The 11,301-nt window shown below is 39.1% G+C and overlaps 1 protein-coding gene across 1 annotated transcript; it reads left to right on the forward strand.

Annotated features, from left to right (window-relative positions):
* Positions 1–1,230: 1,230 nt before the first annotated feature.
* LOC309721122 (extracellular calcium-sensing receptor-like) lies at positions 1,231–7,229 on the forward strand (the record flags this gene model as incomplete). Its single annotated transcript, XM_082558474.1, has 7 exons — positions 1,231–1,550; positions 1,649–1,938; positions 2,050–2,342; positions 5,160–5,365; positions 5,488–5,709; positions 6,110–6,233; positions 6,325–7,229. The coding sequence occupies exons 1-7, from the start codon at positions 1,290–1,292 to the stop codon at positions 7,227–7,229; spliced, it is 2,301 nt and encodes a 766-aa protein (XP_082414600.1). The 5' UTR covers positions 1,231–1,289.
* Between the last annotated feature and the right edge of the window lie 4,072 nt (positions 7,230–11,301).

Consider the following 11,301-nt stretch of genomic DNA (forward strand, 5'->3'; position numbering starts at 1 on the left):
GCAGTACAGTCATAATGAATTCCTACAATTCCAGAATTTTCTTGCCATTTACACTTTCCAAAAAACATATTTAAATTATTAATACTCTATGATATTTTTCTGTCAAAGGTATACCAACATAAGATCTTGTGTGATTATATATGTTTTTTTGCAAATACAATTGGTGCAAAAGCAAAAAATATACACTCTTTCTGCTCTATGAAATATTAGTTAAGGATTAAAAATCTTTTGATGTTCCAATCTAAATTAAATAAAGCTGTATTGTATTATTTGCTGTTGCCAATTATTGTGAGGGAAATCTTGGGCCCAATCAAAACCATACTGTGAAGACTTAGAATGTCAACACTATGTAAGGGTTAATCCATGACCACATATTCTCAAGAAGATGAGAGGATGACGAAACCCCTTTGTTTGAAGACCTATATAAACCAATGGAAACAATGTGTGCCCATATACAGACAATTTTAGATGGAAATGGAGATTGCAGCTCTTGTAATTGGTCTGGTATTGGCTGTGTGTTTGTTTCACCTCAACTCAGCTGTTGCCTTTGCAGTGTGTCTAGATGGTATGAGACAAATGACTAGGCATATAGGAGCTCAAGATGGTACGACGGCATCCTCTCTGAACTGCAAGCTGCAGGGAAGCACTCGTCTACCTGCATTTTCAAAGGATGGGGACTTTGTTATTGGTGGTGATTTTTCCCTTCACGTCTACATGAACACAGTTTACAGTGACTACACCAGCATGCCTGAGCCTGCAAAATGCAAAGGAAGGTTAGTGAGTAAGAAAGTCAGTAATGGGAAGAAGAAGAAGTAAAAACATGTTGGACTGTATGAGGAGAGAAATGTTTTCATGTGTGTTATGATCAATGGAACTAGATTGATTCTGTGTAGTGTTAAAAAATAAAAAAAATAGTCATTTATTTTTTATAAAATAATTTGTTGTGTTTTAAAAAACAGAAATTATACAATATGTTAAATAACAGTTTTATAAAGGAAATGATTTAAAGGAAATGATAAAGGAAATGCATTTAAATGTATTATATTTTAAAGGAAATGAAAAGACTTTAATTAGTAATCCATAATTTTCCACTAATTTCTTATGCTAATCTTTTGTGCTCAATTTAACTGGTCAGGCAACATTTTGATTAACATTTGATCAACAGATACAACCAGCAAATGATCCTGTTGTTGGTTCTATTTAACTTAAACTAAATCTACAGTCTATATTCTAACATTGACACAACTATTTTCAGCCTTTACACCAGTGAACTGCAATCATCACGTGCAATGGTTTTTGCCATAGAAGAGATTAACAACAGCACAGAGCTGCTGCCCGGAATCAGGCTCGGGTATCAGATCTATGACTCATGTGCATCAGTGCCTGTAGCAGTGCACATGGCATTTCAGTTTCTAAATAGCTTCGACCCTGTGTTTTCCATGGATAACAATTGCTCACATTCTGGTATGGTGATGGCTGTTGTTGGTGGCTCTGGGTCTACGACATCCATCAGTTTGTCCCAAGTCATCAGGTCCTTTAACATTCCCCAAGTAAATGTTTTCAATTTCTGTCAATTTTTGAATTTAAAATATGTATGTGCATGATATTTGATTTTGCGGTGTGTGGTGTTTTATTTAATTTGGTTTAGGTGAGCCACTTTTCAACATGCTCATGCTTGTCTGACAAGCAGCAGTACCCCAATTTTTTCAGAACATTTCCCAGTGACCAGTTCCAAGCTGAAGCAATGGCCAAGCTGGTAAAACACTTTGGCTGGACTTGGATAGGTGCTGTTCGGTCAGATTCGGATTTTGGAAATAACGGCATGGCTTCATTTCTAAAAGCAGCACAGAAAGAGGGGATCTGTGTGGAGTACTCTCTTTCTTTCCATCGAACATACCCACATAGCAGAATTCAGAGAGTAGCAGATGTTATCCGCAGGTGTCCTCATCGCAGATATTATTTCCGCAAATATTAGATTTACTGTCTTCAAAATTACATTTTTACAGTTACACTTTAAAATGCTTCTAATGCACAATATTGTCTGTCAAGGTCTACAGCCATGGTTGTTGTGGCACTTCTATCTTTAGGGGACATGAGGGCACTGTTGGAGGAGCTATCATATGAGCCTTCCCCGTCTCGCCAGTGGATTGGCAGTTTCTGGGTAACTAACCCAGAATTAATGAGGTTCAGTTTCTGTGCTGGGGCCATTGGATTTGGGATTCCAAAGTCTAGAATCCCAGGCCTCAGAGACTTCCTGCTGAATCTGTCCCCCTCACAAGTGGCGTCTTCTCAAATACTTACTGAGTTCTGGGAGGATGCATTTAACTGCACACTGACCAAAAGTAAGACATTTTTCTTGGTTTAAATTATCTGATCAACTGCTGATGTTACAAAGTCTAATGCTGCTTCATGGGCTGACCTACTTTCATTGAAAAGCTATGAATGGTGACCAAGTGTGAGGTGAGAATACAGGTGAAACTCCAAAAATTGTAATAATGTGCAAAAGTTCATTTATTTCAGTAATTCATCTTAAAAGGTGAAAGCAATATATGATATTAATATACTAATATAATATATTCCTGCAGCAGGGCCTTCAAGGCCTTCAAATGTCGTATTCCTCTTGTCAAGCTGCTCCTGAACAACAGATGTCAGAAGCGTCTTACCTGGGCTAAAGAAAAAAAGAACTGGTCTGTTGCTCAGTGGTTCCGCTTTTCTGATGAGAGGAAATCTTTTCATCTGAGGCTGTGCTGAGGCTTTTATTTTTACACTGTTCCTGCAGCAGGGCCTCAAGGGTGGTCCAAACCTCTTCTCGCTCTCCTCCATGCAAGAAAATTTAAATCCTTAAAGTGTGGCCAAGCACAGTAGCTATCTTGAGCAACAGATACTAGTTTGAGTCATCATCGGAGACCTCCATGGTATGATGCAGGTGGCAGAAAACAGATAACCCCCTGAACATGAGACATATGTCTCACCTCAGTAATTATTTTATTTTAACCCTATTTTGAAGAAACAGTAACAAAAAGTTAAAAATTTACTTGCATGGTTTAAGGACAGTCGCCACCTTTTGGAGTTTTACCAGCTCTAAAAGAGTTAAAGTTACTAGCTTGTGCTTTTGCTTGTCTAAAGCAGCAAAACTGCCTCTTGATTCTTTAGTAGATGAAACATCCTGTATGAGTGGCTCTTTCTGTTGCCCCATTGGTGTTTGCTCCTACTGTAGTTCCTCCATATTAGCAGGGCTGTCTTTAAGGCATCTAAATTTTCTTCCTTTTCAGTGTCATAAAGCTGTTGAATTTTACTTAAAATAGACTTTCGGCACGGCAGTTGGAAAATTGGGTCCCCTGACGATAACTGTAGTACATTTTCTAACCACCTGTCTTCTACCAATGATAGTGGTTTACAGTCAGAGCAATCAATTTTCGGAGAGAAATTTGTTACTTTGTCCAATGTTGAATTGCTAATTTTGGTCCTGAAGCCAGTCATTTCATCAAGTTTGGGCTGCTGACACCTTTTGACTGCTAGAGTCCACAGCTCCAACAGTTTCTGTGCTCACTGCAACGTGATTTGCATTTAGATGGTACCATAAGGTGTTTCGGTGGTATGCAAATTCCTATTTTCACAGTTTGCACAAAACCACAATTATCAAGCCTTCCATCGGTTGGGTAGTCTTTTGAAATTAAATTTGCCTCCGATCATTCCTAGCAACGCACTTTCTTCTTATTCTTTGTAGCTCTGATGTGTGCATCACTGTAATCGATATACCAGGAAATTGTGCATTGACAAAAGTTAGCTTTTGCCTGGAATGCAAAGTGCAATTAAATGCGTATATTTTTTATTTCATTGTTTTTTTCCAAATTAATTAATCGCAATTAACGCGTTAAATTCCCACTCCTAGTTTTTATATAACCAATTCAAAGTACTTACAGAACAATCAGGTGTTCTGCATTAAAGAAGATAACACACAAATAATTTTTGCTACTCCAAAAAAATATTTTTGTCCACTCTAACATAAAGGAGAACATCACTAGCCTGATAGCTGCAGGCCTGAAAGCAGGAGGTCTATCAGTCCTCGTGTTTCAACCTGGAGGCAAAGTTTACATTGCAATCTGCCCTTGGTGGCATTTTGGCAGCAACTACAACATTTAGCAGTTGCCTCATTGTTCTGACACACAAAACAAAACGATCGACTGTACGACACACTAACGACACACTCCAAACACGCTAATCTCTTGCATCTCAAAACTCGCTCTTTTTCTTTTGCTCTCTCGCTGCCATCACTCCTAAAATTTCTCCCTCTTTCTAAGCAACCAATGCCATGTTGCCATATCATCTTTTGATTGGTCGACATGACACATTTTTCCACCATTAGGAAAAAGGTGTTTTTTCTTTTCTTTTGAGAAGAGACTGCTTTCGAGCCCTTTCCTTAGAAAACACTGCAGTAAACATAACAAAACTCTGTTTTTTTCGTGGCTTATCAACACAATTTAAAAACTGGTACATACTTTGAAGTTCACACTGTTTTAACAAGAAATGGAGACTAAGGGTTGTCCAGGGTTGACATAACATCTTGTTGCTGTGTCATCTTAAACTGGTCATGTGTAGTTTGAGTCAACATCAGAGACCTCCATGATGATATAGAGGTTTTTGAATAAAGTAGTCATGGTAAACTACTTTATTCTTCCTCAGCCAATCAGCAGCACTTGTGTGACTTTGCCCCCCCTCCCCCAGCTCCCGGTAAGATGAAGACAGCTTCAATCATCTGTGTGCTGAAAAATAGCAACGCATTCACATCGCATTTCCTTGTTAGTAATGGCAATGTGATTGTACGATAGAAAATGCAATTAGCTAGATTACTGTTAGTGTTATGTCCTATATGTCTGTGAAGGTTCTCAGTCATCCAGGTCATCGTAGTCAAAGGAGCTTGCAAAGAAAAGCGTCTGGACTTCTTTAAGTTACTTGAAGACGTTTACTGTTACTGTTATGTCCTATACTAATTATTCGTGGTAGGATTATTTTCCATTTTTTATTTTATTTTATTTTATTTTATTTTTTATAAAATAAATATGTTTCATGGTACCAGCATGATTTGCAACATTTATAAAGAGAACACATCTGAGATCTAGTTTAATGTTGACATCTGCTCTGTCTTTTTGTGATTTTAGATGCCACTGCAAAGAAGAAAGTATGTGATGGAAATGAAGACATACAGAATCTGCAAAACCAGTACACTGACACATCACAGCTCAGAGTTACTAACATGGCGTACATGGCCGTGTATGCAGTAGCACATGCCATCCATAATGCAGTGTGCCAGGAAATAGATGGCACTGTAGAGTGTGACAAGTTAACCAAGTTAGAATCCAAACAGGTCAGAAGAAATAAACATGTTGATGTCAGTGTCTTTCACCAACTGCAATATAAATTGATATGCAATATTAATATTTGTTATTGAAATATTGCATCTTTTTTTTTTATCCCTAATTTTATCAGATTTTAATTGAGCTGAAGAAAGTAAATTTTTCCCAAAATGGCTATGATGTGTCATTTGACGCTAATGGGGATCCTGTGGCTATTTATGAACTGGTTAACTGGCAGAAAAGTGAAAACGGCGTGACTGAGATAGTGGCTGTAGGGCTGTATGATGCATCATGGCCCGTGGGCCAGGAATTCCAGATAGACAAAAACATTACCTGGATGGAGGGTAGCATGAAAGTAAGCAGTCAGAATTTGACAAACTTTAGTAATAATAATAATGGATTGCATTTATATAGCGCTTTTACAATTCTACTATTCATTCACTCTCGCATTTACACACTGGTGGAGGCTAGCTACAGTTGTAGCCACAGCTGCCCTGGGGCAGACTGACAGAAGCGACGCTGCCATATCGCGCCATCGGCCCCTCTGGCCATCACCGGTAGGCAACGGGTGAAGTGTCTTGCGCAAGAACACAACGACCGAGACTGTCCGAGCTGGGGCTCAAACCGGCAACCTTCTGATTACAAGACGAACTGCCAACTCTTGAGCCACGATCGCACGATCGATTAGTAAACAACAACACACAGCTGCATAGTAAATATTTACGTTTATTCTGCAACCTTTATGTCTTTCACAGGTGCCAGTGTCAGTGTGCACGGACAGTTGTCCTCCAGGAACTCGTAAAGTGTTGCAGAAAGGAAAACCCATCTGCTGCTATGACTGTACAGCATGTCCTGAGGGGGAGATCAGTAATAGTACAGGTAAAGAGAAATGATTACGATGCATTTAAAATGTTTCATTGTGTATATATGAAAATCAAGAAAAAATTGTATTTATTTGTTTTTTATCCAGATTCGACTGATTGTTTACCATGTCAAAAGGAATTCTGGCCTAACAAAAAGAGAGACACTTGCATCCCTAAGCCTGTAGAGTATCTTTCCTTTCAAGACCTCCTAGGAATTATCCTGGCTACATTCTCAGTCATTGGTGCCTGTCTGACCATCGTAACTGCGGCTGTATTCTTTTGTCATAGGAAAACTCCAATTGTCCGAGCCAACAACTCTGAGCTGAGCTTCCTGCTGCTCATCTCACTGACTCTGTGTTTCTTATGTTCATTAACTTTCATTGGAGCACCATCAGAGTGGTCCTGCATGCTGCGTCACACTGCATTTGGGATCACCTTTGTACTCTGTATCTCCTGTGTACTTGGGAAAACTATAGTGGTTTTAATGGCTTTTAAAGCTACAATTCCAGGTAGTAATGTCATGAAATGGTTTGGTCCTCCACAGCAAAGAATGACTGTTGTGTCTTTCACCTTTATTCAAGTTTTAATATGTACTGTTTGGTTGGTAGTGAACCCTCCCTTTCCAATAAAAAATCTAACCACGTACAAGGAGAAAATCATATTGGAATGTGCATTAGGCTCTGCTGCTGGCTTCTGGGCTGTGCTTGGATACTTAGGCATACTTGCTGCCTTTTGCTTTGTTTTAGCAGTCTTAGCCCGCAAATTACCTGATAATTTCAATGAAGCCAAGCTTATCACCATCAGCATGTTGATATTTTGTACTGTCTGGATCACATTTATCCCAGCATATGTCAGCTCTCCTGGGAAATTCACTGTAGTTGTGGAGATTTTTGCAATTCTGGCCTCCAGCTTTGGACTAATAATGTGTATATTTGCTCCCAAGTGTTTTATCATATTGTTTAAGCCTGAGAAGAACACTAAGAAATATTTAATCAACAAAAATCAGTTATAGTATAGAGCTTCTAGTACTTGCTAATGTTCATCAATTCCTGTTCTGAAAAGTGAGTGGTGTGACACATGAGAATGTCAGGGATAGGGTGAGTTGGAAGCTGATGATCTACTGTGGAGACCCCTAAACAGCGTAGACAAAAGAAGAAGAACTAGGAATAATACTGTGGAAACCAAATTTAACAATCCCCAAGAGGCAATAACGTATGGTATGGTATGGTAAACAAAACATATTACCTTATTATCATGAGTTTAGTACCATATAATGATCTTAAAGTTAAATATAAGTTCAGATTTTAGTATACTTTTTTCTATACTATTATGCTGATAATAATCCTGGTCCTTTGTTTGAACATGATGATGTGATTATTAAATATCTTTTTCAGTGATGCTGTGGCTTATTTCCCAGAAGCAATGTTTAGTTTCTATGTAAAAACCATAAATAAGGAAGGCATAATAAAGAAAACTACACATTTCTTTTTTATTTTGTAGTAATAACAGATTGATCAATGCCATGAGGTATAATGATTGTCTATATGCAGTAATATAAGGCGCTTGGAAAGAAAGTAACTAGACTTCTTTGAGTTTTTTGAAGGTGTTTCATCTCTCATCCAAGAAGCTTCTTCAGTCCTAAACCAGATGGTCCCAGATATTTAATTCCTAGTGGGAGTTGTCCCTTAACAACGTTGTTGATCCACTATTAATCATGTGACTTATGAACAAATCTTCTTTATTTTGGTACCAGTACTGGTTTTATTTTGCTGTATTTATCCGCGACACCTTAAAAATATTGTCGGACATAAACAAAAAAGGTTGAGGACCACTGCTCTAGAATACCTTGAGTAGGTTTCCTCAAAGTCCTCCAAGTGCTGGATGAACATATGGTTAAAATATAACTTGATCAACTAGTGATCGCGACTAGAAAAGTTTCATATCTCAAGAAGCTTCTCCAGTTCTAAACCAAATGGTGTAGTCCCGGGTATTAAATTCCTAGTGGGAGTTGTCCCTTAACAAGGTTGTTGATCCACTATTGATCATGTACCTCACCACATGCAGCAATGTGTGAAAAAGGCATGGGTCATTATGAGCAGATGTTTCAGGTGAAGTCATTGTGAGACCGTGCCTCGCCCTATTATGTGACCCACTGAGAGCGTATGACCGAAGATGTGAACTGCATTGTTGGTACCTACAGTGCAGTTTTGAGATCTCTTTCCAGGTGCCTCAAACCCCATTCAGATCTTGCATCAGGTGATCTCAATGAGTCATGAACCTTCCGAAGATGGAACACAGTCTTCTGTCCCCCTTCTGTGCTTCATCACCCCCAAAATGAATCAAAGCACCCCCAAAGATTTCTTACTTTTTTTTGACAATATTTGCTGTTTGTGTGACACACTACTAAAAATATAAAAAGCATACAGTACTTGTTTGAGACATAACATTTTAACAACAAGTTTAGATAACCCCCCTCCCAAAATGGTTTGTTCCAACTTGGCTCTCCTCTGCTCTGGCTCTAGCGCCGTTGCTGCCAGAGCGATGGTGGCTGAGACGCAGCGGACCGGAGGTGTAAGTGCCTGGCTTAAAACAGGACATATTAGCTGCATTTAACCTTCAGTTACTCTTTATATAGTTAGGTAGGAGTCAGACCATGTTTCTTTTTAGCCGAAAAACATTACACCAGGTAACCTGCTGTGTTGAAAACTTGTTTTCTGACAATGTTTGCTACCCTACAATCCGTCCTGCTGTGTAGTAAATTCAGCGACATTTGACCGTCCTGTTGCTCCCATTCAAATTTATAGTTTAATAGTTTAATAGTTTAAATTATTTATATAGCACATTTAATTACAACAGGAGCGTTGACCAAAGTGCTGTACAAGAATACAACATACATAATAAAACAACTTATACAGCCTATTTAAAATCTAAAACTTTAAATTGTCCGCAGCCTACTGTTGGTTACCACTGTCCTGTTTGTAATGAATACTAACTAGCTGTCAGGCTCAGGAGGGACTCGGAGGCAGACCGTCACTAAAGTTCACGCTTTATTTACACACACAGACACCAGGTGCGAATATATACAGGTGAGGGGGCACAGGAAGAGGGTCTCCGGGAAGCACAGGCACGGGAAGAAGAGGGCTATGTACAAAATCCACTGAAGCTCAGGTAGCTCGGACTCCGGCTTTAGCTCACCAACGGCGGTCCTCAGGCTGGCGAGAATCCTGGCACAGAGAGGAAAGGCAGGTAAGTAGTGGCACGACAGAAACTCAGAAAAAGGCTCAGATAAGTGATGACACTGACGAGTGTTACACAATAATCCAGCGAGGAAGCACTCTCAGCAGCCGCCTTAAGAAGTGAGTGATATGATTGCTTGCAGGTGTTCGAGCCAGGGGCTGGAGCCGTCATGACTCCGCCCCGGTAGAGCGCAGTGCAGGGGAGAGAGAGAGATGCAGCACAACAAAAACACTTGTAGCCATACAGAGTCAGCCGAGAAGGCACAGGGTCATGACACTAGCTAACTGACTGAATGCCCATTAACCTTATAACTCCTGTTGTGTGTGTGTGTGTGTGTGTGTGTGTGTGTGTGTGTGTGTGTGTGTGTGTGTGTGTTTGTGTACAGAGAGACAGCCAGTTTCATAATAGATATAAGGAAGTTTTTTCAAAAAAAGGAGCCACATTCAGGTAAAAGTGTAAAATCAAATGATCCGTCAATCAAGAATAATGTTGGTTCAATGTTTCAATGTTTATATCTTTTATTAGATGTTCATGTGGTTTGGTTATTTGCCTTTTGGTTGAAAGTAGACTGAGAGAGGACTTTTTGTTAGTGATCTTAATATAATTTTTTTCATATTAATGTAATTTTTCATCTAATTGAATCTATTTGTGTATGATTGTGTCATGGTCCCTGTGCCCCACTGGTTGACCCTCTATTGGGCAATATGTTTGTGGTTTGTTTGCTCTCTCTCGCTCTCTCTCTTGCCACGGCGACACTCATTGCGGGCTCGCGCTGCTGGCCCACACACCTGCTCATCACCGCACCGGCCGCTGATACCAGCTGATTACTGCACTACTTAAGATGGCGAGTCTGCACCTCTAGACTCGTATATTTCTTATTCCTTTGGAAAGATAAACCCCCACGTATCAGCTTAAAAACACTACAAAGGACCAAGGATAAAGGAGGATTAGATCTGCCTAACTAATCACTATTTTTTACCCAACAGGCTTCAGTTAATCTCTAGATGGTCTAAACACACCCTCTTAGATGAACCTTGGATAGATGTAGAACAGGCACTATGTAATAACCTAGAAATTTCAGACCTACCATTTATCAGCTCAAACATCAAACGACATGAATGCTTTAAAAGCATCAATATTAGCTCTTCTCTGACAGCATGGTGGGAGTTTCTAAAAATGACAGTCTTCATTAATCCCATGCAAACGTACACCTATCTGGAACAATCCGGACATATTACAAAACAATAATATGATAAACTTTCCAGATTGGAGTTGCAAAGGAATTAAATACTTGGAACATATGTGGGAAGGAACAAACTTTATTTCGTTTGACAGACTAGTTACACAATATGAGATCAACAAGAAACGATTTTTGGAATATCAACAAATTAAATCCACAGTAAAAAAGAAATCTAATCCCAGTGAAGCTGAATTACAAACACCACCAAGTGTGGTACAATTTTTTAGTCTAAAACCCCCCAAATTATTGTCTAAAATATACAGAACACTTTCTAAAATAGATGAATCAATATCCCTTCCTATTGCAAAATGGGAAGCAGATTTATCAATCAATTTAGACCCAATCCTTTGGTCTCAGATATGCTTAAAAACCTTTCAATGGATCAGAAATCCCAGTTTGCAGTTAATACAATACAAAATATTACACAGAGTGCACTATACTGGTCATAGAATGTTCAAGATGGGCTATACGCCTTCCAACAACTGCTCACACTGCACAGCGAATACACTGGACAATTACATCCACGCTCTTTGGTTCTGTCCACCAGTTCAGAAATTTTGGCGTGAGATATGTGAAGACTTATCAAAGTGTCTGAAATGTAACATTC

This window comes from Aulonocara stuartgranti, assembly GCF_965226115.1.
Source record: "Aulonocara stuartgranti genome assembly, chromosome: 14".
In the NCBI taxonomy this organism is placed as follows: domain Eukaryota; kingdom Metazoa; phylum Chordata; class Actinopteri; order Cichliformes; family Cichlidae; genus Aulonocara; species Aulonocara stuartgranti.